The 27,376-nt window shown below is 47.2% G+C and overlaps 3 protein-coding genes and 1 pseudogene across 14 annotated transcripts in view; all 4 read right to left on the bottom strand.

The window, feature by feature from the left end:
• The window catches only part of LOC116249967 (uncharacterized), a 31,516-nt gene extending 8,558 nt beyond the window's left edge, over positions 1-22,958 (bottom strand). The window contains exons 1-14 of one of the 12 annotated variants that reach the window (XM_050076523.1): positions 18,666-22,958; positions 18,452-18,546; positions 18,191-18,356; positions 17,270-17,847; positions 15,906-16,041; positions 15,385-15,769; positions 9,910-10,024; positions 9,662-9,812; positions 9,437-9,551; positions 9,190-9,317; positions 8,916-9,030; positions 8,683-8,784; positions 8,413-8,587; positions 7,912-8,175 (exon numbers count right to left, since the gene is read on the bottom strand). In XM_050076523.1, the coding sequence (XP_049932480.1) occupies positions 21,221-22,225 (1,005 nt within the window). In that variant the 5' untranslated portion in view covers positions 22,226-22,958 and the 3' untranslated portion in view covers positions 7,912-8,175; positions 8,413-8,587; positions 8,683-8,784; ... (9 more) ...; positions 18,452-18,546; positions 18,666-21,220. Of the gene's footprint in view, positions 1-7,911; positions 8,176-8,412; positions 8,588-8,682; positions 8,785-8,915; positions 9,031-9,189; positions 9,318-9,436; positions 9,552-9,661; positions 9,813-9,909; positions 10,025-15,384; positions 15,770-15,905; positions 16,042-17,269; positions 17,848-18,190; positions 18,357-18,451; positions 18,547-18,665 lie in introns of those variants that run through there. The other 11 variants (XM_050076518.1, XM_050076522.1, XM_050076521.1 and 8 more) reach the window with 11 other exon arrangements.
• LOC116249963 (chaperone protein dnaJ 49-like) lies at positions 960-8,526 on the bottom strand (annotated as a pseudogene).
• On the bottom strand, positions 13,150-15,375 carry LOC126409868 (uncharacterized). The gene is made up of 2 exons (XM_050076517.1): positions 13,621-15,375; positions 13,150-13,327 (listed from the first exon to the last, which is right to left on the bottom strand). Exons 1-2 carry the CDS (start codon positions 14,654-14,656, stop codon positions 13,284-13,286), a joined length of 1,080 nt encoding a protein of 359 aa, XP_049932474.1. The 5' UTR covers positions 14,657-15,375; the 3' UTR covers positions 13,150-13,283.
• Positions 22,250-24,077, bottom strand: LOC116249960 (uncharacterized). The gene is made up of 4 exons (XM_031623278.1): positions 23,744-24,077; positions 23,360-23,658; positions 23,130-23,268; positions 22,250-23,043 (listed from the first exon to the last, which is right to left on the bottom strand). Exons 1-4 carry the CDS (start codon positions 24,075-24,077, stop codon positions 22,250-22,252), a joined length of 1,566 nt encoding a protein of 521 aa, XP_031479138.1.
• Between the last annotated feature and the right edge of the window lie 3,299 nt (positions 24,078-27,376).

The raw sequence follows: 27,376 nt of genomic DNA, 5'->3' as shown, positions 1-27,376 counted from the left end.
CACCTGTATAACAATCAAATATATCAAACATATGTATCAAACTAATTATGTGAGGCTGCTATGGGCAACTTGCCCACACCAGCCACAATGTGGCTACGCCACTGACCGTAACAGGCGCTGGTCATGGCCAGCAAAAATGAAGGAGAACCAGACAAACATGGCAACAAATCTCCATAAAAATCAACAAGCACATGACTCTGAACTGTATAACATGCATGAAAGCCTACCTGCAAACCATGCAATATCTCAGGCATAGGGAGCTCAGGACACCAGCTTTGCACAGAACTGCATCACGTTTTATACTTAGAAGAGCCAATATTTTATCCTTTGTTGAAGAACATCTAGCAGAAATTGACAACCAGCCGTACTTGCTCTGAACAGATGATGGCTTTATACAAAGCTCTCTCCACTTTCGGTGTTGGGGGACAGAAACATGACATCTTATTTGGAGAGGGTAAGAAATTCTATGTTCCCTTGATAATAAAGGAAAGGCTAAGATAATTCTCTCCCTGAACTGTGATTCTAAAAGAGGCCTAGTTTTTTATCATGCTGGGTATAAAGAAAAGCTCACAAACTAAAATCAGAAAGTGCTCTGTTTCCACAAAGCCACCAAGGAAGTTTGAGTTTTTTTTATTCTAGCCCTTTTCTTGTCTTGATCATCTGTAGCAAAATTAGGAGCACACATGCAAGATATCAAATGAGGCTTTCCTAGAGAAAAAAAAAATGATGCAGCTTCTTCCACAATTGCCATGGAAGAGGACGCCCCGATTTTCCCACTTATCATGACATCTATCACAGTCAAAGAGAGAGGTCACCCTTTTTCAATAAAAAAAACAATCATAAATCGAAATTCTACACAATAATAAAAAAATGATGTGTGAAACCATAAAGTTTATCTAAACTAATGCAATGCTACACTTCCTTTGATGAATAAAGTTTTATCTAAACTAATGTAATGCTACACTTCCTTTGATGAATACTCTGCTGCTCACAAACCAGTGAAGTGGATGAAGCATTCCTCTTTTGAAATGCACGAGGAAGACTGAATGGATCAGGTTAGGAGGGGACATTGAGAGCATGATCGCCAATAGTGGATGTTGGGAGTTTTCAAAGAAGACTCAAAAGGAGGGAATGGTCCACGTATTTTGAGATAAAGGAGTTGAAATGTGGTTGCCCCTGGTAGCGAATAAATATCAGACCACCCACCCATTAGCGATCTTCTGATGTAATTGAAATATCGTGGTTGATGGACTACGATTACAAACTTCCTGATACGGATCGTGAAAAATTTGGTCACGGACTCTTTTCTATTCAATGAAGCCTCAACGTAGTCCCACCTGAAGAAGGTAACATTCTTCTGTCAAAAGACACTTCAGACAGATTGATCTTGTTTTGTTCATCGATTGGTTGACAACAGGAGTCTGAATTTCAATACTCGCTTTCAAGTAACTCCATAACAATAGAAACAGCCTGACCTCCTGACCTTAGTGTTGAGTGATTGAAGTCAGACAAAATATAGTAGTGCAAAAATTCCTCTTTGTTCCCTAGTCCTGTGCCTGGCTCTGTAAATGTGCACATTGTGGAAGACTTCTTCCTGTGAACCGAAAAAGAACGAACGGAAGACCTCGTCTGGGTCGAAATCCTCATCAAAGAAGTCATTCCTGGCTCTTCTTCTTTTCCTCCTCATATGGTGTTGCTGGTTAAACTGACAACCAGACCTGTTTGGTTCGTACTGCCTCCGCAATTCACCGTCACTCAAGCACTTGAAAGCTTTTGATACTATCTTGAATGCCTCGTCGGCACCGGGGGCCTTATTCTTATCTGGATGAAACTTTAAGGGACAATTTCCAGTAGGCTTTCTTGACTTCCTCCACAGAGCAGGTCTTCTCAAGGCAAAGAATTTCATAGTAATCATTGCTCCTCGCGACTTGCCGAATCAATGCAGCATGTTCTCGGTGAAATCACATCTACCATTCGAAGAACCCGTGCGTGCCTTCTTTTCTTGCCGATTCAAATTCCCCTCTCATTCATAGTCTCGTTTCCCTTGAGATATTTCTTCCTTAGAAACTTCAGAATCACGATTCATTCTCTCACAAGCAGCCAGAAGATCATCAACCTGCAAATTACCATCTAGACGCCGCACAATTCGAATGAACTTCAGCGCTCGGGATTCAACACCAGAAGCGAGTGCCTCTTTTGCAATACTGATGCATCTCAATGCCTCATCCTTGTTACCATCTGTTAGAATATATTGTAATGGGGAACCGGGTCCATATCTGGACCAGGTCCTATGGGGCACGGATACCGAGGCGGGCTCGGTATCCTAGGCGGCACTCTTTCTCTCCCTCTTATATATTCTTCACTTACATGTAATTGTTGAGTTAAGTGAATGTGATTTTTTCTCTCTCCTAGGGTTGCGGTTTGCCCCTAGGTCAGAGCTTCCCCGTGGTTTTTCACCTCTTTCTGAGGTTTTCCACGTATACTGTGTGTGTTTCCTCTACTCTCTCCTTGTGGTTCGTGTTTCTACATGGTATCAGAGCCACCGCGTGTGAGATCGTTGGTGTGCAAGTAGTGCTTTTCCGCCGTTCACGTGATGCCCCCGTTGCCGTTTCCAGCACCGCCGCCGACACTGTTCTCAGCGCCGCTGCCGTCGTTGTTTCTACTGCTGCCGCCGTCCAGGAACACTGCCGCCGTCCGGCACCGCCGTCGTCATCGTTCCCAGCGCCGTTCTGCCCTGCCCTGCTGCCGTCGCCGGTGTGGATCTCTTCTTTGCTGCCGCCGTTCCCAGCGTCGTCCTGCCCTGCCCTGCTGCCGTCGCCGCTCCCAGCGTCGCCGTCGTTATCAGCGCCGCCCTGCCCTGCTGCCGTCACAGGTCCCAGCGCCGCCGTCGACTGTTTTTTTTTTCTCCGCTGCCCTCTTCTTCCGCGTCGCCGCCGGCTGTCTTGTTTTCGCCGCCGGCCAGTTGTGACCTTATTTGGGGATTGCCATGGCTGACGCAGTGATTTCCAAGCTTAATGATGCCCTGGACACGGGCAGCAATACCAAGGGTGAGAACTTGCCTGTTCATGTCACCTCCATTCGGCTGAACAAGGATAACTATCTCTCGTGGTCTGCTGCCCTAGAAATCGGCATTACTAGTCGTGGTCGCCTGCACTATATCACTGGGGAGAAGCCTCCACCTTCTAAAACTGATTCGCAATGGCCGACCTGGGCTTTGGAAGATAGTCAGGTTAAAGTATGGATTATTAGTTCGGTTTCCGCAGATATTCAGCCTTTGATCTTGCGTAAATCGACTGCATATGATATGTGGACTGTTCTTGCACGTATGTATGGTCGTAAAAAACGTGTTTTACGTGCATATCAAATCAAACGTAGCATATATGCTCTTAAACAGGGTGATTTATCTGTTGCCTCCTTCTATGCCGCTCTGAAGACCAAATGGGAGGAACTTGACTATCATGTGAATGATGACTGGAAATGTGGTGTAGATCATGCCCTGTATTGGGAAAAAGAATGGATGGACAGCACCTTTATCTTCCTTGGAGGCCTGCGTGATGAGTTTGAAACCATTCGGAGCCAGATTCTTAACTGTGATGAGATTCCTAGAATCGAAGAGGTATATGCTCGTATTGAGTCTGAGGAGCAACGGCGCCAGATTATGCATATTGACTCCCATCAGGGGAGCTCTCCAGCAGCCTTTGTGAGCCATACTTCAGGGACAGGGCAGCGTCCTACTCGCCGATGCAGCCATTGCAACAAAGTGGGTCATTCTGTTGATTTTTGTTGGGACCTTCATCCTGAGAAGCGTCTCGTCCGAGGTCGTCCTCCTCCTCATCGCCGTGCTCCTTCTGTGCCCGAGCCTAGTCCAGGGTCGACCAATGTTGCAAAATCCAAGCTCTCCTCAGATCAACTTAGAGAGTTGCAAGCATACATTAGTCGTTTGTCTACCCAGGATGATGCTTCTACTTCTGAGGGGGCTAAGTTAGCCCAGACCCTAGTTGCTACTAGTGATCAAGGTAATTCCTCCATCGGTGATTGGATTGTTGACAGTGGGGCCACTCATCATATGACAGGGAACCCTACGATGTTTCAAGAGTACAGGTTGACCTCTGGGCAGCAGCGTGTGGCTATGGCTGATGGTTCCTCTATCTCTGTGGCTGGAAAAGGGAGTTTATCATTACTGAACAAATATTGTCTTCATAATGCCCTACATGTTCCCAACATTCCTGTCAATTTGTTATCTGTCAGCAGTATTACCAAAGAGTTAAACTGTAATCTAATTTTCTCTGCTGATCGTTGTTTACTGCAGAACTTGGGGACGGGGCAGAAGATTGGGATTGGTTCGGTTATTGATGGTCTCTACAGACTGCCCGTACAAGTTGCTTCTGCTTTGATTTCAGCCACCAGTGGACAGTTGCCTGGCATGGAGGACAAATCCATCATTATGCGTTGGCACGAGAGACTTGGTCATCTTCCATTCCCGTTGCTTAAAAGGTTGTTTCCTAGGATGTTTCATTCTGTTTCTTTGGACACCTTCGCCTGTGAAGTGTGTCAGTTGTCTAAACATGTTAGGGCCTCGTACCCTATTTCATTCAATAAAGCCGACCGTCCTTTTGCTTTGGTTCATTCTGATGTTTGGGGTCCTTCGGGAGTACCCACTTGTCGTGGCTTTCACTATTTCATGACTCTTATTGATGACTACTCCCGGTGTACGTTCGTGTATCTGTTGAAAGAACGTAGTGAAGTTCCCGACATTGTCAAAAACTTTGTGGCATTTGTTGAAACTCAATTCCAGACCCCTGTTCAGACCCTTCGTACTGACAATGCTCGAGAGTATGTCTCCCAATCTCTTGATGACTTCCTGCGAAGCAAGGGTATTATACATGAAACATCCTGTAGCTACACACCTCCTCAAAATGGTGTGGCTGAAAGGAAGAACCGTCATTTGTTAAATGTCACCCGGGCCATTATGTTTCAACGTCATGTCCCTAAGCGGTACTGGGGTGATGCACTTCTCACTAGTGCTCATCTCATTAACCGTATGCCTACTCGTGTGTTGAATGGTCATTCCCCTTATTCTGTTTTGTGGCCTACTCAGAATCCCTGGCCTTTGACCCCTCGAGTGTTTGGGTGTGTTTGCTTTGTCCATGATCATAGTCCCACTCTCAAGAAACTTGATCCCCGGTCCATCAAAGCGGTCTTTTTGGGGTATTCCTCCACTCAGAAGGGATACAAGTGTGTTGACCCTAGCACTTCCAGAGTATATGTCTCCAGGGATGTTACCTTTCATGAACATGTGGCATACTTCCCTGCGACTCCTCTTCAGGGGGAGTGTTTAGGTGACAGAAGGGAAGAGTATTCTTCGCATCAGTTGATTCAGTTCATGGATTTCTTGGATTATACAGTTAGTTCTCCAAGTGTGGAAGACGTTGTCAAGAAGGACAGAGACAGTCAGATGGAGGGGGGCCCTGTGGAAGAACAGTCTCGAGGTCACTTATTTGGTCAGGTTTACAGCAGGAAGAAGAAGGATGTGATGGAAGATGTCGATGTTGCCAATCCCAATCTTCCCAATCTTGTGACCTCCCCGGATGATCCAAGTCCAATGAATGAAGAACTTCCCATAGCCCTGCGCAAGGGCACCAGGTCATGTACTTCTCATCCTATTCAGAGATTTGTTTCATATGCTAAACTCAGCAAAGACTACAAGTGCTTTGTTACCTCCTTGGCTGTTATTCCCAGGTCAGTGGAAGATGCCAGGAAGGATCCTAAATGGCTACAGGCCATGACAGAGGAGATGGACGCCCTGGAAAAGAACAGTACGTGGGAAGTTGTTGACATCCCCAAGGGAACTCACTTAGTTGGTTCCAAGTGGGTGTTTAATGTGAAGTACAAACCTGATGGCACAGTAGAACGCTATAAAGCCCGCCTTGTTGCTAAAGGGTTTAGCCAAAAATATGGGATTGACTATCTTGAGACGTTTGCTCCCGTGGCGAAACTGAAGACCGTAAGGGTCATCCTAGCTCTTGCAGTGCAGAAGAAGTGGAGCATGGACCAACTTGATGTCAAGAACGCCTTCTTGAATGGTCACCTTGAGGAAGAAGTCTATATGAGCATGCCGCCTGGATATGCTCGGAACGGGAAGTGTTGCTATCTCAAGAAAGCTTTGTATGGTCTCAAGCAGTCCCCTAGAGCGTGGTTTGAAAGACTAAGGGTTGTAATGAAGACTAATGGGTATAAACAGGGAAATGGTGATCACACCCTCTTCATCAAGCAGAGAAATGGTCTGGTGAGCCTTCTACTTGTATATGTTGATGATATGATTGTCACAGGTGACGACGAGGGGGAAAAAAGGAAGATGAAAGAAACGTTAGCTGCAGAATTCGATCTCAAAGATCTGGGCAAACTAAGGTATTTCTTGGGAATTGAGATCGCGCGATATGAGACTGGGCTTGTTATGAGCCAAAGAAAATACACTTTGGATCTTCTAAAAGAGACAGGTAAACTGGGATGTAGGCCCTTTCTTACCCCAATGGAGTCTGGCACAAGGATAAGTATCAAATCTGGGACTATCTTGGATGAGGAAGGAAAAGGGAGGTATCAGCGGCTGGTTGGTAAACTTATTTATCTCACTCTTACTCGCCCAGATATTACGTATGCTGTGGGTGTGTTAAGTCAGTTTATGCATGCCCCTACTGATTGTCATTGGAAAAGTGCTGAAAGAGTATTGGGATACTTAAAGAATGACCCAGGGAAAGGATTGCTCTACACTCGGCAAGATCGACTAAGTATTGAAGGATACTCTGATGCCGACTGGGCAGGATGCACAGATACTAGGAGGTCTACCACAGGATACTGCATCTTTCTTGGAGGTAACCTTGTGGTCTGGAGAAGTAAGCGACAAGAAGTTTGTTCCAGGTCCAGTGCTGAGGCTGAATACAGGGCGGTTGCTATGGGGGTTACAGAGATACTATGGCTCAAAATTCTTTTAGCAGATATTGGGGTTAAAATGGAAGAGAAGATGAGGATGTATTGTGACAACAAGTCTGCTATTAACCTGGCAAATAATCCGGTCATGCACGACAAGACTAAACATGTGGAGATTGATCGCCACTTCATACGGGAACGCATAGATTCAAAGGAGTTGATTCTGCCCTATATGAAGTCTGAAGATCAAGTTGCAGATGTCTTAACTAAGTCTTTATGTACATCTCAGTTTGAGAAAAATGTTAGCAAGCTTGGCATGTTTGACATGTATGCCAAGCTTGAGGGGGAGTGTTAGAATATATTGTAATGGGGAACCGGGTCCATATCTGGACCAGGTCCTATGGGGCACGGATACCGAGGCGGGCTCGGTATCCTAGGCGGCACTCTTTCTCTCCCTCTTATATATTCTTCACTTACATGTAATTGTTGAGTTAAGTGAATGTGATTTTTTCTCTCTCCTAGGGTTGCGGTTTGCCCCTAGGTCAGAGCTTCCCCGTGGTTTTTCACCTCTTTCTGAGGTTTTCCACGTATACTGTGTGTGTTTCCTCTACTCTCTCCTTGTGGTTCGTGTTTCTACACCATCCATGGATGAAACCATCCGAGTACCTCACACCAAATCCTTCACGCCCCTATTGGTATCGATTTCTACACCGACTATACAAAATTAACCCCCTAATTTTGGTACCAAGATCAGAAAAGAACACCAAAATTCACTGGACACATCTAACCACCATGTTCCTCTAAGTAAAGAAGGTCACCAATGGTACGAACAGAAACAATGAAGCCCATGAAAAATTGGGGATACCCAGGAAAAGTAACCAACAAAATTCAATAAAATGAAATAAATTTCTAGAAAACAGAATCGGGGACGATCTAAAACTCCAAAACTGATCAAAATTCCGATCTGTGAGTCCAATGAAGCCCCAATCCGACAAACCCCCGTGAACTTGACTCTCAGTTTAAATCAAGCCTTAGTTCGATGACGGTTTTGGTGTCCGTGAAGATGGATTTTCGCTTGTTTTCTATGTGGGGTTACAGTGTGATTTAACATCTTTGATGTGGCGAGGGTGGATGAGCCTTCACTGTCTGAATCAAAAGTCTGTCTTCTCCTCAAGGACTCCAACCCACTACAGTTTCTTCTAGAGACTGCCTTGACCTTCGGTATGCTCATCGAATCCAGGCGTGGGGCACCTTCAGGCACACATTCATAGATTTTAGGCGCTCGATTAAAACTGAAAGAACTAACAGACACCAGATTGGAAGTGAATAACCAATTTTTTTGGAAGTGCTCAACTAAGTGCAACTAATGTTCAACTGATCAGTGTGATCATCCACATTACGTTCAGTTGATTGGTTGGTTTCGTATTGCATGAGATGATCAATATATTTGCAGTCAACATTGTAGTATACGACCTTTCTGTCCAGTACCTTTAGAACGGACTGTGCCCCAGGTTCATTGAGATTAAGCAAACCATCAGCAACGGCAGCCAAGATCTCAGCACAAAGCTTCACAGAAGTGGCTAAAAGTTGCTCCAGGGCCATTTGTTTAAGTAATAATGTATAGATATGCACCCTTTGCAATTGTGTTTTGTTATCGTTGCCTCTGTAAGAAGGAAAAACGTTCATTAACAACCCAAATAACTGCAGCAACGAACTGAGAAAGAGAAACCATTCAACGAACTGAGAAAGGCGTTGTACCTCGTGCAATTCACTGTGGGCAGCATGGGCCTTGCAACCATTCAGCAAGAAAATGACTTCAACGAAGCTGTTCTAACTCTTAAGCCAAAAGTGGTGCCTTAGCTGCAAACATGCACAATCCCAAATTCAGAATATATTAGCTTCTGCGATCATCAAAAGCTTCTGCAGATTTATGTAATGATTGGAAGGAGCGAATGTAATGGCGAATGTAATGATGATCAGGAAGAACCCACTCTTTAGGAAGCTGCTGAAGAGGAAATCAGCTAGTGTTCGGATCTTCTCTGACTCATCAACCAGAGCAAGAAGAAATCGGTGAAAGAGGGCACCTCTCCATTTAACATAATCCCTCTGCATGGCGTTGTCAACCACATCAGCAGAAAAGGATTTTAACATTTTAAAGCAACAATGACAGGGTCAGGACTTGAGAGAGCCTTTTGTCTTAGAAGACACTATCAACAAAAGAAATTGAGACATCTTTGCATACCTACTAAGTTATTCCTTACATACCCGTTTCTTGACGCACTGAGAAAGACGTTGTCCCTGGTGCAATTCAATGTGGGCAGCATGGGCCTTGCAACCATTCAGCAAGAAAATGACTTCAACAAAGTTGTTGTAAGCCAAAAGTGGTGCCTTAGCTGCAAACATGCACAATCCCAAATTCAGAATATATTAGCTTCCGCGATCATCAAAAGCTTCTGCAGATTTATGTAATGATTGGAAGGAGACAATGTAATGATGATCAGGAAGAACCCACTCTTTAGGAAGCTGATGAAGAGGAAATCAGCTAGTGTTCGGATCTTCTCCGACTCATCATCCAGAGCGAGAAGAAATCGGTGAAAGAGGGCACCTCTCCATTTAACATAATCCCTCTGCATGGCGTTGTCAACCATGTCAGCAACAATGAGAGGGTCAGGACTTGAGACAGCCTTTTGTCTTAGAAGACACTATCAACAAAAGAAATTGAGACATCTTTGCATACCTACTAAGTTATTCCTTACATGCCTGTTTCTTGACGCACTGAGAAAGACGTTGTCCCTGGTGCAATTCACTGTGGGCAGCATGGGCCTTGCAACCATTCAGCAAGAAAATGACTTCAACGAAGCTGTTGTAAGCCAAAAGTGGTGCCTTAGCTGCAAACATGCCCAATCCCAAATTCAGAATATATTAGCTTCCGCGATCATCAAAAGCTTCTGCAGATTTATGTAATGATGATCAGGAAGAACCCACTCTTTAGGAAGCTGCTGAAGAGGAAATCAGCTAGTGTTCGGATCTTCTCTGACTCATCAACCAGAGCGAGAAGAAATCGGTGAAAGAGGGCACCTCTCCATTTAACTTAATCCCTCTACATGGCGTTGTCAACCACGTCAGCAGAAAAGGATTTTAACATTTTAAAGTGTAGAAACATGCAACACACGAAAGAAGAAGAGAGGAACACACGATATACGTGGAAAAACCTCAGAAAGAGGAAAAAACCACGGGAAGCTCTGACCTCGGTGCACACCGCAACCCTAGGAGAGAGAAAAATTATATTCACTTAATCACACAATTACACTTAAGTGAAGATTATATAGGAGGGAGAGAAGAATGCCGCCTAGGGTATCGAGCCGGCCTCGGTACCCGTGCCCCATGGGACCGGATCCAGAAATGGACCCGGTTCCCCATTACATCTATTTTAACACTCCCCCTCAAGCTTGGCATACATGTCAAACATGCCAAGCTTGCTAACATTTTTCTCAAATTGAGATGTACATAAAGACTTAGTTAAAACATCAGCAACTTGATCTTCAGACTTCATGTAGGGCAGGATCAACTCCTTAGAATCTATGCGTTCCCGTATGAAATGGCGATCGATCTCCACATGTTTGGTTCTGTCGTGCAAGACTGGATTGTTTGCCAAGTTAATAGCCGACTTGTTGTCACAATACATCCTCATCTTCTCTTCCATTTTCACCCCAATATCTGCTAACAGAATTTTGAGCCATAACATTTCTGTAACCCCCATGGCAACCGCCTTGTATTCAGCCTCAGCACTAGACCTGGAACAAACTTCTTGTCTTTTACTTCTCCATACCACCAGGTTACCTCCAAGAAAGATGCAGTATCCTGTGGTAGACCTTCTAGTATCTGTGCAACCTGCCCAGTCGGCGTCTGAGTATCCTTCAATACTGAGTTGACTTTGTCGAGTATAGAGCAGTCCTTTCCCTGGGTCATTCTTTAAGTATCCCAATACTCTTTCAGCACTTTTCCAATGACAATCAGTAGGGGCATGCATAAACTGACTTAACACACCCACAGCATACGTAATATCCGGGCGAGTAAGGGTGAGATAAATGAGTTTACCAACCAGCCGCTGATACCTCCCTTTTCCTTCCTCATCCAAGATCGTCCCAGTTTTGATACTTATCCTTGTGCCAGACTCCATTGGAGTAAGAAAGGGCCTGCATCCCAGTTTACCTGTCTCTTTTAGAAGGTCCAAAGTGTATTTCCTTTGGCTCATAACAAGACCAGTCTCAGATCTAGCAATCTCAATTCCCAAAAAATACCTCAGTTTACCCAAATCTTTGAGGTCAAATTCAGCAGCTAACGTTTCTTTCATCTTCCTTTTTTCTTCTTCGTCATCACCTGTGACAATCATATCATCAACATATACTAGTAGGAGGCTCACCAGACCATTTCTCTGCTTGATAAAGAGGGTGTGATCACCATTTCCCTGTTTATATCCATTAGTCTTCATCACAACCCTTAGTCTTTCAAACCACGCTCTAGGGGACTGCTTGAGGCCATACAATGCTTTCTTGAGATAACAACACTTTCCTTTCTGCGCATATCCAGGCGGCATGCTCATATAGACTTCTTCCTCAAGGTGACCATTCAAGAAGGCGTTCTTGACATCAAGTTGGTCCATGCTCCACTTCTTTTGTACTGCCAGAGCTAAGATGACCCTTACTGTCTTCAGTTTAGCAACGGGAGCGAACGTCTCAAGATAGTCAATCCCATATTTCTGGCTAAACCCCTTTGCAACAAGACGAGCTTTATAGCGTTCTACAGTGCCATCAGGTTTGTACTTCACAGTAAACACCCACTTGGAACCAACTAAGTGAGTTCCATTAGGAATATCAACAACTTCCCACGTATTGTTCTTTGCCAGGGCGTCCATCTCCTCTGTCATGGCCTGTAGCCATTTGGGATCCTCCCTGGCATCCTCCACTGACCTGGGAATAACAGCCATAGATAAAGAGGTAATAAAGCACTTGTAGTCTTTACTGAGTTTAGCATACGAGACAAATCTCTGAATAGGGTGAGAAGTACATGACCTGGTGCCTTTGCGTAGGGCTATGGGAAGATCTTCATTCATTGGACTTGGATCATCCGGGGAGCTCACAAGATCGGGATTGGTAACATCAACAACCTCCATCACATCATTCTTCTTCCTGTTGTATACCTGACCAAACAAATGATCACGGGACTGTTCTTCCACAGGGCCCCCTTCCATCTGACTGTCTCTGTCCTCACTGACTGTGTCAACCACACTCACACTCGGAGAACTAGCCGTGTAATCCAAGAAATCTGTGAACTGAATCAACTGATGCGAAGAATACTCGTCCACTCTCTCACCTAAACACTCCCCCTGAAGAGGATTCGCAGGAAAGTATGCCTCGTGTTCATGAAAGGTAACATCCCTGAAGACATAGACTCTGGAAGTGCTAGGGTCAACACACTTGTATCCCTTCTGAGTGGAGGAATACCCCAAAAAGACCGCTTTGATGGACCGAGGATCAAGTTTCTTGAGAGTGGGACTATGATCATGGACAAAGCAAACACACCCAAAGACCCGAGGGGTCAAAGGCCAGGGACTCTGATTAGGCCACAAAACAGAATAAGGGGAATGACCATTCAACACACGAGTAGGCATACGGTTAATGAGATGAGCACTAGTGAGAAGTGCATCACCCCAGTACCGCTTAGGGACATGACGTTGAAACATAATGGCCCGGGTGACATTTAACAAATGACGGTTCTTCCTTTCAGCCACGCCATTCTGAGGAGGTGTGTAGCTACAGGATGTTTCATGTATAATACCCTTGCTTCGCAAGAAGTCATCAAGGGATAGGGAGACATACTCTCGAGCATTGTCAGTACGAAGGGTCTGAACAGGGGTTTGGAATTGAGTTTCAACAAATGCAACGAAGTTTTTGACAATGCCGGGAACCTCACTACGTTCTTTCAACAAGTACATGAACGTACAACGAGAGTAGTCATCGATAAGAGTCATGAAATAATGAAAACCACGACCGGTGGGCACTCCCGAAGGACCCCAAACATCAGAGTGAACCAAAGCAAAAGGACGGCTGGTTTTATTGAACGAAATAGGGTACGAAGCCCTAACATGCTTAGACAACTGACACACTTCACAGGCAAAGGTGTCCAAAGAAACAGACCGAAATATCTTAGGAAACAATTGTTTAATCAACTGAAAAGGAAGATGACCAAGTCTCTCGTGCCAGCGCATAATAGCGGATCTGTCCTCCACGTCAGATAACTGTCCACTGGTGGCTGAAATCAAAGCAGAGGCAACCTGTACTGGCATTCTGTAGAGACCATCAATAGCCGAACCAATCCCAATCTTCTGCCCCGTCCCCAAGTCCTGCAGTAAACAACGATCAGCAGAGAATATTAGATTACAGTTTAGCTCTTTGGTAATACTGCTGACAGATAACAAATTCACGGGAATATTAGGAACATGCAGGGCATTATGAAGACAATATTTGTTCAGTAATGATAAACTCCCTTTTCCAGCCACAGAAATAGAAGAACCATCAGCCATAGAAACACGCTGCTGCCCAGAAGTCAACTTGTATTCTTGAAACATCTTAGGGTCCCCGGTCATATGATGAGTAGCCCCACTGTCAACAATCCAATCACCGGAAGAGGAATTACCTTGATCACTTGTAGCAACAAGAGCCTGAGCTAATTTAGCTCCATCAGACGTAGATGTGTCCTCTGACGTAGTAGAAAGGCGACTGATGTAAGCTTGTAGTTCCTTGATTTGATCAGGGGAAAGCCTCGATTTTTCACCACTTGAAGAACCACTCTGAGTTGAGTCCTGCACAAGAGGACCTCGCCGACTAGACGGAGGGCGACCACGAACAAGTCTCTTCTCAAGGTGAAGATCCCAACAGAAGTCAACAGAATGTCCTGATTTGTGACAATGTGTACATCGCCTAACAGGGTGCGGTCCAGACACAGAAGAACGGCTAACAAAGGCCGAGGGACCAGTCCCGTGACTGGGGTCAATTTGCATCACTTGACGCTTTTGTTCCTCGGATTCCACTCTGGCATAAACATCTTCTATTCCAGGAATCTCATCACAGTTGAGAATTTGACTCCGAATGGATTCAAACTCATCACGCAAGCCTCCAAGGAAGAGGAACGTCCGGTCCATCCATTCCTTTTCCCAGTACCGAGCATGATCAGAACCACAGTCCCAGTTATCATTCACATGATAATCAAGTTCCTCCCACTTAGTTTTCAGGGCTGCATAGAAGGAGGCAACAGACAGGTCACCCTGTTTCAGAGAATAAATACTGCGTTTAATCTGATACGTACGCAGAACCCTTTTCTTGCGACCATACATCCTTGCAAGCACAGTCCACATATCAAACGAAGTCGGCTTCCACAGAATAAGAGGCTGAATATCAGCGGACACAGAGCTGATGATCCACACCTTAACCTGACTGTCTTCCAACACCCACGTCGCCCATTGAGGATCAGTTTTGCTGGGCGCCGGTTTGTCGCCTGTGATATAGGAAAGACGACCACGGCTCGTTATCCCAATCTCGAGAGCAGCAGACCAAGAGAGATAATTGTCTTTAGTCAGACGAATGGGCGTGACCTGAACCGGCAAGATCTCGCTCTTGGGAGCGCTGCCCGCGTCAAAGGCCATATCACTTTTAGGTGCAATCTCTTCCGCCATCACAAGCAGTCAAGTCAGACACAACACCAGGCAGCAACAAGACAGCACGGCGGCGGCTGAAACACCAGCACCACACGGAACCTTAGGTGTCGGCGACGGCGCTGGATCGCCCGACGGCGGCGACGCAGAGGCGTGACGGCACTGGACACCCACGGCAGCGGAAAGATGGGATGGCGCTGGATCGTCCGACGGCGGAAAAGGAGACACCCACGGCAGCGGAAGTCACAAGCGGCAACAGGCGGCGGCGCTGGATCGTCTGACGGCGGCGGCACAGAAGATCCCAATGGCGGCGGCGCGGGAAACCCTAACGGCGCAGGCGGCAGTGGTGCAAGGGCGACTACGAAAATACGAGACGAAGCCGAACGATCTCATGGCTCTGATACCATGTAGAAACATGCAACACACGAAAGAAGAAGAGAGGAACACACGATATACGTGGAAAAACCTCAGAAAGAGGAAAAAACCACGGGAAGCTCTGACCTAGGTGCACACCGCAACCCTAGGAGAGAGAAAAATTATATTCACTTAATCACACAATTACACTTAAGTGAAGATTATATAGGAGGGAGAGAAGAATGCCGCCTAGGGTATCGAGCCGGCCTCGGTACCCGTGCCCCACCCATTACATCTATTTTAACATAAAGCAACAATGAGAGCGTCAGGACTTAAGAGAGACTTTTGTCTTAGAAGACACTATCAACAAAAGAAATTGAGACATCTTTGCATACCTACTAAGTTATTCCTTACATGTCTGTTTCTTGACGCACTGAGAAAGACGCTGTCCCTGGTGCAATTCACTGTGGGCAGCATGGGCCTTGCAACCATTCAGCAAGAAAATGACTTCAATGAAGCCGTTGTAAGCCAAAAGTGGTGCCTTAGCCGCAAACATGAAAAATCCCAAATTCAGAATATATTAGCTTCCGCGATCATCAAAAGCTTCTGCAGATTTATGTAATGATTGGAAGGAGCCAATGTAATGATGATCAGGAAGAACCCACTCTTTAGGAAGCTGCTGAAGAGGAAATCAGCTAGTGTTCAGATCTTCTCTGACTCATCAACCACAGCGAGAAGAAATCGGTGAAAGAGGGCACCTCTCCATTTAACATAATCCCTCTGCATGGCATTGTCAACCATGTCAGCAGAAAAGTATTTTAACATTTTAAAGCAACAATGAGAGGGTCAGGACTTGAGAGAGCCTTTTGTCTTAGAAGACACTATCAACAAAAGAAATTGAGACATCTTTGCATACCTACTAAGTTATTCCTTACATGCCTGTTTCTTCACGCACTAAGAAAGATGTGGGCAGCATGGGCCTTGCAACCATTCAGCAAGAAAATGACTTCAACGAAGCTGTTGTAACTTGTAAGCCAAAAGTGGTGCCTCAGCTGCAAACATGCACAATCCCAAATTCAGAATATATTAGCTTCCACGATCATCAAAAGCTTCTGCAGATTTATGCAATGATTCGAAGGAGCCAATGTAATGATGATCAGGAAGAACCCACTCAACCTTGATTTTACAGTAGAAAACAAGATCAAACTCCATGCAATAGAGGAAAGTATAGCTTTTTGAAACATGAAGAACAATTTTTTTTCTTTGATGAAGAATATGATTGAAAACAGCATGTTTCTCAAAGCAATTTTTTTTGTCCTTTTTCAATAAAAACAACAATCGTAAATCGAAATTCTCCACAACAATAAAAAAATATAAAGATTTAAGCTAAATATGCTATGCATGATGTGTGAAACCATAAAGCATGATCACCAATAGTGCATCTTGGGAGTCTTCAAAGAAGTCTCAAAGGGAGGGAATGGTCCCCGTATTTTGAGACAGGGGAGATGAAAAAAGAAAAAATAGAAGATAAAAGAGAACTAGCAGTTGGACTAGGTCCGATTGCTCCAAAAGGAGTCGTTGGGGCTAGCCAACTGAGCTGGAAAAATACAAAAATTAAAGTAAAAAAAGAATATAAAAATACATACTATCCCTATACACTAAATACATATTCATAAAACATTGGTGATTATAGATGATTCATGAATAACATCCAAAAATAACTCCCAAAGTATCATCAAGGACTAAATTCGATCAAACAATGAAAATATCAAAAGAAACAAAAAACAATTCTGAAGTACGAACGGCAACAAAACGAACACAAATGCCATAAAGGAAAATAAGTATCTATTGGCAAGAACAGAACAGAAGACAGACAGAGAAAGAGAAAAAGATTAATGAAGAGAACGTTCACCATCTAACGGAGACAGACAAAAAATAAAACCCCTCCCAAAATATCCCCAATGGTCAGTCAAATAACACTGTAACCCCACATAGAAAACAAGAAAAAATCCATCTTCACCAACATCAAAACCAGGAAAATATTATTTTCAAAAACCCAATCACAATACATAAGTTTCCGGCTCAGATTCGATGACACCCCTAAACCGAACTCCATCCCCATAAGAAAGTCTGTTAAGACAAGTCTACTTCGAAGCACCACTCAATCGATTCCAAAAAATCCCCATCAACAGAAACGATAAAATTTTCAAAACAACAAGAACAAGGATGATGATGAGGAGGAGGAGAGGATCTAGCAGTCTAGGATTCCGAGCTGGGTACCTCCATTAACGAGACACTCGATTTCTATGTGGGGTTATTTAACCATCGAGGATCCTTAATGTGGCGAGAGTGGATGAGCCTTCACTGTCTGAATCAAAAGTCTGTCTTCTCCTCAAGGACTCCAACCCACTACAGTTTCTTCTAGAGACAGACTTGACCTTCGGTATGCTCATCGAATCCAGGCGTGGGGTGGGCACGCCATTGCTGACATCCTTAATTACGGTATTAGCAAATTGGCAGCTATATCAGCCACTGTAGATACCACCCTGCTAGCATCACCACTTCTCAAATGTCCACCAGCACTCCCAGATACAGCTGCAGCTGCAGCAGATTGGCGAGTGAGTGATCTTGGACCACTGCACGTTACCCCTGAAACTGCCGACTTAGCCGTGGCTTCTTCACCCTTTTGAAATGACAAGGTTCTTCTGTGCTACCTGACTGATTACCCGACCTAGCTGCTACAAATGTTCCATTGTTGTTCCCTGGTTCTTCGTCCATCTCAGTTGTATCAGCCGCTGCTCCTGAACCTCGATGGGTTGAATCCTCATTCCTTTGCATGCTAGTACTTGTAGAGCATCCTGTCAAGGAAAAGATTTAGCAAGCTGTAGACGATATTGAAGTATTTTAGCACCTTCAGGCACACAATCATAGATTTTAGGTGCTCGATTAAAACTGAAAGAACTAACAGACACCAGATTGGAAGTGAATAACCAATTTTTTTTGGAAGTGCTCAACTAAGTGCAACTAATGCTCAACTGATCAGTGTGATCATCCACATTACGTTCAGTTGATCAGTTGGCTTCGTGTTGCATGACTGATTTTGCTCCTCAAGCCTAATCGCAGATCCCATGTGCAAAAAATAGTCAGATGATCAATATATTTGCAGACAACATTGTAGTATACGACCTTTCTGTCCAGTACCTTTAGAACGGACTGTGCCCTGAGATTAAGCAAACCATCAGCAACGGCAGCCAAGACCTCAGCACAAAGCTTCGCAGAAGTGGCTAAAAGTTGCTCAGGTGCCATTTGTTTAAGTAATAATGTATAGATATGCACCCTTTGCAATTGTGTTTTGTCATCGCTGCTTCTGTAAGAAGGAAAAACGTTCATTAACAACCCAAATAACTGCAGCAACAAACTCAGAAAGAGAAACCATTCAACGAACTGAGAAAGGCGTTGTACCTCGTGCAATTCACTGTGGGCAGCATGGACCTTGCAGCCATTCAGCAAGAAAATGACTTCAACGAAGCTGTTGTAAGCCAAAAGTGGTGCCTTACCTGCAAACATGCACAATCCTAAATTCAGAATATATTAGCTTCCGCGATCATCAAAAGCTTATGCAGATTTATGTAATGATTGGAAGGAGCCAATGTAATGATGATCAGGAAGAACCCACTCTTTAGGAAGCTGCTGAAGAGGAAATCAGCTAGTGCTCGGATCTTCTCTGACTCATCAACCAGAGCGAGAAGAAATCGGTGAAAGAGGGCACCTGGTAGGACGCAAGCTGCGGGCACACTGTAGCTGTCCAGAAAACCCAGTCTGCGCTGCTGTCCTGACCTCCCAAGTACACAGATGGGTTCAAGACCTTACAATCGTTGCGTACAAGAATGCCCTCAGCCTCACTCAACAAACCATTCAATCATGCCTATGCGTACAAACCATTCCCCAGCCCATAGGTTGGTCCAGAGTTAAGGCTGAAAGCGAGTAAACCCACCCCGTTCTATAGGGGGAAAGTGAGGCAAACCTCGCTGGGGCTAGCCCAGCGGCACGACCAAGGGCGGAAGACCAAGGCCCTCGGTATCCAGCAACGGACGGCGAGTCAGGCGGGTACCAGCCTCTTCCACGAATCCTCTCGCGCCTTGGACACACCCTCAAACACAAGCAACAAGGCAATTACCAAGTACGCAATTAACATGAATATAGGAGGCTAATGCAGAGGAGCTTCACCAGACTGCAACAGGAACCCCAGGAGCGAACGTAAGGGGTGAGACTGGCACCGATTAACGCCGGTGCACGCGCGCTGCCAAGCAGCCTTTGCTCCTAGCTCCTCACGGCTGGTACCTAGCGGCTCATCGAGCAGCCCTCAAGCAGAAAATCATGCAGTCAATGTTTAATCAAATAACAAGTACAGTCTCCAGGGAGTAGAGAAGCGTCACCGTGCGCGATGATAAACCCCGGGAGCAGACGGCAGTGGGGTGAGGCAAGCGCCGTTTAACGCCGACGTAGGCGCGCTGCAAAGCAGCAATTACTCCAAGCTTCTCCGCAGTCGAAGGAGAGCTCCTTGGTTCACTGGTGTGCGCAGGGTGGCTCCAACTTCGGAAAATCACTAAAATTCGTAGGAAGCTCCAAATAAGCTGAATTTTGGTTGAGAGCTCCCTCAGATAGTTACAAAGACACGCTCCAAATATGAGCTGCAAAGGAGCCTCCAAGCTCAGTCGAAGCCCTGAGGAAGAGCGCTGGCTGACACAGTCGCTGGCTTCAGGTTTGTCTCAGGCGCAGAACAGGGGAGCTCAATCTTGCGAAATTCACCAAAATTCTTGCGAAATTCACCAAAATTCACTTGAAGCTCGGATTGAGCTGAAATTTGGTGTGCAGGTGCCTGAGATATTTATCTAGGGACGCCCAAAAGATGGGGGGCAAAAGCCCACCCTAAGGCCAGGTCGTTCCTTCAGCAAGACGCTGGACTGTCACCCAGAACAGAGGATAACAGGGAGAACAGGGCAGTCAACCTTCGAAAATTCACAGCAAATCACCATGGCGTCAAATGAAGCTGAAACTTGGTAGGATGGTGGCCAAGGTAATTACAAGGGGACGCCCAGAGTTTGGGGGGGCAACTGACCACCCAATGGCCAAGTCGTTAACAAGGTTGGGGTCGGGTCTGCAGCATGGAACAGGGGTTCACGGCAGACAGAACCCAGCTCCTCCTTCTTCTCGGTTCATCCCAGCCTTCAGTTCGTGCAATCCACAGGCAGGAACAGAAAACAATCAACCAGGGAAAGGGGAGAAGCGATTGTTCACCAGATTTGGGGTTTTCCCCCAAATTTGCTGTCGTGATTGGTGGAACCAGCTGCCGTTCAGGCTGAGATCGCATAGAGCGCCGCCGGCGGGTTCAAGATTCCGACAAGGGGGTCCTTGGCAGCTGTGGACAGGCGGATTCTGCTCAGTGGTGAACCCTGGTGTCGCCCAGGGGTGGAGAGACCAACTGCGTATTCCCATGGTGAAGCTAGGAAGTTCTTCAGGCTGGTCGGGTGGAGGAGGCAGGGACAGCGGCAGGCAGCAGCTCACGAGTTCAGGATTCCGACAGGTGGGGTTTCAACCTCTTGAGCTGTCGGGTCCTGCTCAGAGATGAGCCATAGCGTCGCCCAGGGGAGCAGGAGCCAGCAGCGTCGTCCCAGGGGTCATCCGAGAGTGCATCAGCGGCCTGGATGGTTGAGGAGCTGCGGTTGAAGAATCAGGCGCAACAGCAAGGGTTAGCTGCTGTGGATGGCGTTGGCCTTGCTTGGACCTCACGGGGTAGAGCAGAAGAAGCGCCAGGGGAAAGAGACGCACGGGGGAGATAGAAGAAGCAGGGATCAAGGTGAGGAAGGCGTCAGGAGGTAGGGACGCGAGAGAGGGAGACGCGGGGGAGACAGCCTCATCAAGGCGAGGGTGAACCCTCGGGGAGGAGGGAGAAATCGCGAGAGAGGAGAGAGATCGATTTTTTCTGATTTCCAAAGCATATCCTTTACAATGAGTCTCAAGCGTTAAGTAGCTTGAGTGAACCGGTTTGGCAACTGAACCGGTTCTACATGGCCAAACCGATTCCAAGTCCAATAGCTTACCAATACAAGGGTTTAAGTTCTAAAACATACAAACGTAAAGAGGGAACCGCTTTGCACGGTCACCCAAGTTCACATCACTCGCTCCAAAGGCGAGATCGGTCGAGACGCTCGAGCTGGGCGTGAACCCACTTCACCCTGACTCAGGAAGGGTGGTCTTCTTCCCGAGCGTGGCCGAGTCCGTGTCGTCCTCCCTCAGCACCAGTCCAACGCTCCGTGTGTTGTCTAGCCCCTTGGTCCCGCTAGGTCCGGGTACTTCTTCGAACCTGTTACAAGAAGGGTTAGCCATAAATAAGTCTAAACGCGGGTCGACCATCGGCTCTTTCCCGGCACGGCGGGTGGGAATGGGGTCAGCCCTAGTCGTAGCTCTGGTGCCGCTAGCTGCCTCGCGCCTGTTGGCGCCACCTTCAGCCATAAGCGGCCAGCTTCGGCGCCCCTCTTCGCTGGTGTGGCCGGTCCCGGACGGCACTCTGCTGCCACCTTCGTCCTCGTCTGGCTCAATGGCCGCAGCTGTCTCCTGGACGACACCCTCGTCCGCGGTCCTGGCTCGTCCCCGAGGCGACAGAGAACGGGCCTCTCCACTCCCTCGACGCTTGGCCGGGGTGGCCCTGCGCCTCACGGCATCGCCCACGTCCTGTCTCGACGGACTCCTAGACAGGCCCGTATCAGATCCACCCCGCTGAGTTTGAGCTTGTCCCCAAGCTCGTGCGTACGGAAACCTGTGGGCGATCTGGTCGAACTCCTCCCAGGAGGTACCTTGGTCTGGTCCCTCCCACTCGACCAAGACCTCATGACGTGTGCGACCCTGACGCTGCACATAACGGTGCCTAAGTATCCTGTGGGGTCGAGGCAGCTGATCCGGAACGTGCTCAATCTGTTCAGGAAGTTCTCCCACATGCAGCTTGAGGCGCGTCACATGGAAAACCGGATGCACGAGAGCCGTGGCAGGTAATGCAAGGCGGTAAGCTACCCGGCCGATCTTCTGTAGCACAGGATAGGGACCATAATATCTCGGAAGTAACTTCGAATAGGGCTGTCCAAGCAACGACTTTTGCCTGAGGGACAGACGCTTCAACCAAACGTAGTCTCCGACTGCGAACTCACGGTCCTTCCGACCTGCATCATACACCTGTTTCATCCGATTATGTGCCCGTAAGATATTTCATCGGAGTGTCGTCGCCAGGACATCTTCTCGGGTCCTAAGACTGCAATCGACGTCCTCATCTCTGGCAGTGCCCCCTTCATATCTCGGTATCCGAGGGGGTGGAATACCGTATAGAGCCTGATAAGGTGTCATAGCTGTGGCCCCATGTAAGCTAGTGTTGTAGGCCCATTCGGCCCACGACAAGTGTCGCACCCAAGTGGCCGGTCTATCACCCACATAACATCGCAAATACGTCTCAAGTGTGCGATTGACCACCTCGCTCTGTCCATCGGTCTGGGGATGGTGGGCCGTGCTGAAGTTTATAGTGGTGTCAGCCTTGCGCATGTACTCTCTCCAAAAGGAACTCAGGAAAATAGAGTCCCTGTCACAAACGATAGTGCTAGGCATGCCATGCAGCTTCCCCACGAAATCCTGGAAGACATCAGCTACAAGAGGTCCGTGGTAGTGTCTGGGCAGAGGGGCGAAATGACCATACTTAGTCAGGCGATCCACTACCACAAGAATAGCTTCCTTGCCCTCTGAACGGGGAAGGGCATCAATAAAATCCATAGAAATATCAGCCCACGGTCTAGTCGGAATGGGTAAGGGGTGCTGGTGCCCAGGAGGCTTAGTTGCCTCGTACTTCTCACGCTGACAGATCTGGCACTGACCGACAAACTCCCTTACATCAGACCGTAATCCTTTCCACCAAAACTGAGACTTAATCCGGTGGAGGGTCTTAGCTACTCCTTCGTGGCCAACCGCAGGTGCACAATGGAAATGAAGAAGGAGTTCACGCCTTAAGGTCGACCCTACAAGGGAATGGACCCCGGGTTGTCATGTAAAGACTGCCTCAGAAGCCGCAACTCTGGGTCTCTCATCTGTTCAGTCTCAATACGCCCCCATAAATCTGTCTCTAGTACTGAAAGTGTCAACATCTGCTCAGGTAGCCGAGACAACGCATCTGCTGCGGTATTATCAGGACCCCTTTTATATTCTATCAGAAAGTCGTACCCGAGGAGCTTCGCAAGCCATCTCTGCTGAACGGGGGTGGAAACTCTCTGAGTGAGCATACACTTGAGGCTGTGGTGGTCTGTCCTGATGACAAAACGTCTGCCAAGAAGATACGGCCGGCCTCCACTTAGTGACAGCCAGAACTATGGCCAAGAGCTCCTTGTCATATGTCGAATACGGACGAGCTTGGCTAGTAAGGGCTTTAGACATAAAAGCAATGGGGTGCTTGTCCTGACTGAGCACAGCCCCCACACCACAATCACACGCATCTGTCTCCACTACAAACTGTTTAGTGAAGTCAGGTAGGGCTAACACAGGTGAAGACATCATTGCCTCCTTCAAATGCTCAAAAGCTGCTTTGGATTTGTCTGTCCACACAAATTTGCCTTTCTTTAACATACTAGTCAGAGGAGCTGCGATAATACCATAATTCTGAATAAACCGTCCACGCAAATTGGCCTTTCTTTAACATACTAGTCAGAGGAGCTGCGATAATACCATAATTCTGAATAAATCGACGATAATAGCCTGTTAGCCCCAAAAACCCTCTCAGCCCACGTAAATCTTTGGGAAGCGGCCATTCTTTCATTACATGAAGCTTCTCAGGGTCTGTCATCACACCCTCTTTAGATACAATATGCCCCAGGTAGCCAATAGAGGGCTGACCAAAACTACATTTAGATAACTTGGCAAACAAGCTGTGCTCATGCAACAAATTCAAGGTCCGTACCAAGTGATCTATGTGTTGCTCCATCGACCGGCTGTAAACGAGGATGTCATCGAAGAAGACAAGGATGAAATCTCGCAAGTGAGGCCGGAAGATATCATTCATGCAGCGCTGAAATGTGGCTGGTGCGTTGGTTAGGCCAAAGGGCATAACCAGGAACTCATAGTGCCCATCATGAGTTCGAAAAGCTGTTTTGGGGACGTCATTAGCATTCATACGTACCCTGCCCTCAAATCTAACTTGGAGAAGACTGTGGCGCCGGCCAACTCGTCTAAAAGCTCATCAATCACCGGAATCGGATGTCTGTCTTTCACCGTAGCCTCATTCAAAGCTCTATAGTCAATGCAGAACCTCCAAGTTTCGTCTTTTTTCTTCACTAGAAGTACAGGAGAGGAATAGGGGCTGCTACTGGGCCTGATAATGCCCCCTTCAAGCATTTCTTTCACTAACCTCTCAATCTCTGACTTTTGCACGTACCCATAACGGTAGGGTCTGACATTGATAGGCTCAGTACCATGGGTCAAGTTAATCTGATGATCATAAGATCGAGGGGGAGGGAGCCCCTTTGGCTCCATAAAGACGTCCTCAAACTGTCTCAAGAGATGCTGAATTTCTGGCGGCACTTGTTCATCGTCATGTTCGGCCGCAGGAGATACATCTGTAGCTATTGAAATAACCCAACAAGCAAGATGATGAGCAGCAATGAGCTTGAGCGCTGCCTTGGGTGAAGGTGAAACATTAGGTCTGATGCCCCGCAGTGTAACAGTAGTACCTCCCTCTCCCTTCTGGAAGCTCATTCGCATTCTAGCGAAATTCCACACGATATTTCCGAGGTTTTCCAGCCACTGAATCCCCAGTACAACATCAGCCCCCTCAATAGGTAAGACCAACAAGTCAACCACAAATGTCTCCCCTTGCATCACTAATTCCACAGCCTGCAAGTGAGACGGGCACCATTTCCAACAACCACGGTGAGAGGTCTGTGCGGTGACAACGTGCACCCCACTTTCTGAGCAACCTCAGTCCTGATGTAGTTATGGGAGGCTCCTGAATCCAAAAGAACGATCACACCTGTCGACTGAATGGACCCCACCATTCGCATAGCTCTGGGGCGGCTGGGGTTGGTAACTGTGTGACACTCACCGCTAGGTGACCCTGGCTGCTCTAGGGCAGCCTCTTCCTCAACCTCTCCACTGGGGGTCTCAGCGGTACTTCCCTCACCGGTTTCCTCAAGTACCACAACTAGTTGGAAGGTTCTGCAAACATGTTTGGGCTCCCATTTCTCTTTACATTTTATACACAAGCCTCTTCGGATGAGTTCGTCCCTTTCGGCCTTAGAGATATATCTGACGGGCACCTTATCCTGAAAGGCAGGTCTTCCCTCATATGTCTTACCTGTGGCAGGTTTGATAGCACGAGGTGATGGCGGTTTCCCGAAGTGTTTCTTGTCCCTCGGAACATCCCTGTAGGATTTCCGTATCTCTTGCTTCCTCTTCATCTTATCCTCTTTATGTCTAGCCACACGCATGCATTCTTGTAGCTCACGGGACGGCTGGCCTAAAACTGACAACTGAATTTCTGGCTGAAGCCCGCCAATGAATGCCCCAACTAAAGCCTCGTCATCCCAACCAGTCACCAAACAAGCAAGGCTCTCAAACTGATCCTGATAGTCTAACACTGATCCTGTCTGCGTTAAGGACTTGAGCTGCACATTAAAATCTGCGAAACGAGATTCTTCAAACCTGCGCATCAAAGCAGCCCTGAATTCTGCCCATGTAATGTTTGGGTTCCTGTGGGTGATGTAGCGATACCATTGGAGGGCAGGTCCCTCCAACAGTAGCATAGCGTAGGTAAGCTGATGCTCTGGGGGCACTCCCAAACACTGGAAATATCTTTCAACCTTATAGAGCCAGTCCCTCGTATTCTTAACATTAAACATAGGGCACTCCAATTTCCACGTGGGCATCCTGTCGTCAATTCCTCCTTGTCTTCGGGGATGGAAATCATCCCTATTTCGAACTCTACGACCACCTGGGTAGTGCCATTCACCCTCATCTTCCTCGTAGTCGTAGTCACCATGAAAAGTGGGATCAACAGTAGCACTATGACCCTCTCTAGGCGGCGGGGAAGTAACCCTTTCCCATCTGTCGACCTGACTGACTGTATGATCGTTTGCTGCATCTGATGGAGCATCTTTTGCATCATTGATTCAGTCACTCCGCCATGCTGCGCATAAGAAGTGGTCGGTACATCACGGCTAGTTGTGGCCAGGGCAAGGGTGGAGCACCTAGAGGAGCATCAAGCACCCTCCTCTCAAGGTTGTCCAGGCGCTCAACAATCGTGCGATTATCCTCACGCATCTGAATCATCATATCCATGAGGGACCTCAAGGTAACTGGCGTGACCTCGTGACCTCTTCCCCTGCTTCAACAACTGCCCCTTCCTCTGAGACCACCTGTGACTCGATGTCCTTCACCACCTGTTTATCTTTACGAGGCGCCATAGTTGCCAAACACAAACTGAACAAACCTCTGAAAGAAAACCGAAAACTGATCCCTGAAGACTGCTCTGATACCTACTGGTAGGACGCAAGCTGCGGGCACTGTAGCTGTCCAGAAAACCCAGTCTGCGCTGCTGTCCTGACCTCCCAAGATCTCTTCACGGATGCTTTCGGCGACAAGTTAGAAAGATTACAAGCCAATTTCTACCCCACTGGGGACAAACCCAGTGAATGCCCAAGGGTAACGGTACAAGGAGGGCTTTTCCCGCCTATTCTAGGTCTGAACCTACTACACAGATGGGTTCAAGGCCTTACAATCGTTGCGTACAAGAATGCCCTCAGCCTCACTCAACAAACCATTCAATCATGCCTATGCGTACAAACCATTCCCCAGCCCATAGGTTGGTCCAGAGTTAAGGCTGAAAGCGAGTAAACCCACCCCGTTCTATAGGGGGAAAGTGAGGCAAACCTCGCTGGGGCTAGCCCAGCGGCACGACCAAGGGCGGAAGACCAAGGCCCTCGGTATCCAGCAACGGACGGCGAGTCAGGCGGGTACCAGCCTCTTCCACGAATCCTCTCGCGCCTTGGACACACCCTCAAACACAAGCAACAAGGCAATTACCAAGTACGCAATTAACATGAATATAGGAGGCTAATGCAGAGGAGCTTCACCAGACTTCAACAGGAACCCCAGGAGCGAACGTAAGGGGTGAGACTGGCACCGATTAACGCCGCTGCACGCGTGCTGCCAAGCAGCCTTTGCTCCTAGCTCCTCACGGCTGGTACCTAGCGGCTCATCGAGCAGCCCTCAAGCAGAAAATCATGTAGTCAATGTTTAATCAAATAACAAGTACAGTCTCCAGGGAGTAGAGAAGCGTCACCGTGCGCGATGATAAACCCCGGG

The sequence above is a fragment of the Nymphaea colorata genome, chromosome 3, assembly GCF_008831285.2.
Source record: "Nymphaea colorata isolate Beijing-Zhang1983 chromosome 3, ASM883128v2, whole genome shotgun sequence".
Taxonomy (NCBI): Eukaryota; Viridiplantae; Streptophyta; class Magnoliopsida; order Nymphaeales; family Nymphaeaceae; genus Nymphaea; species Nymphaea colorata.
The sequence above is the reverse complement of the archived record's forward strand: the minus strand, read 5'-3'. Positions and strand labels throughout refer to the sequence as shown.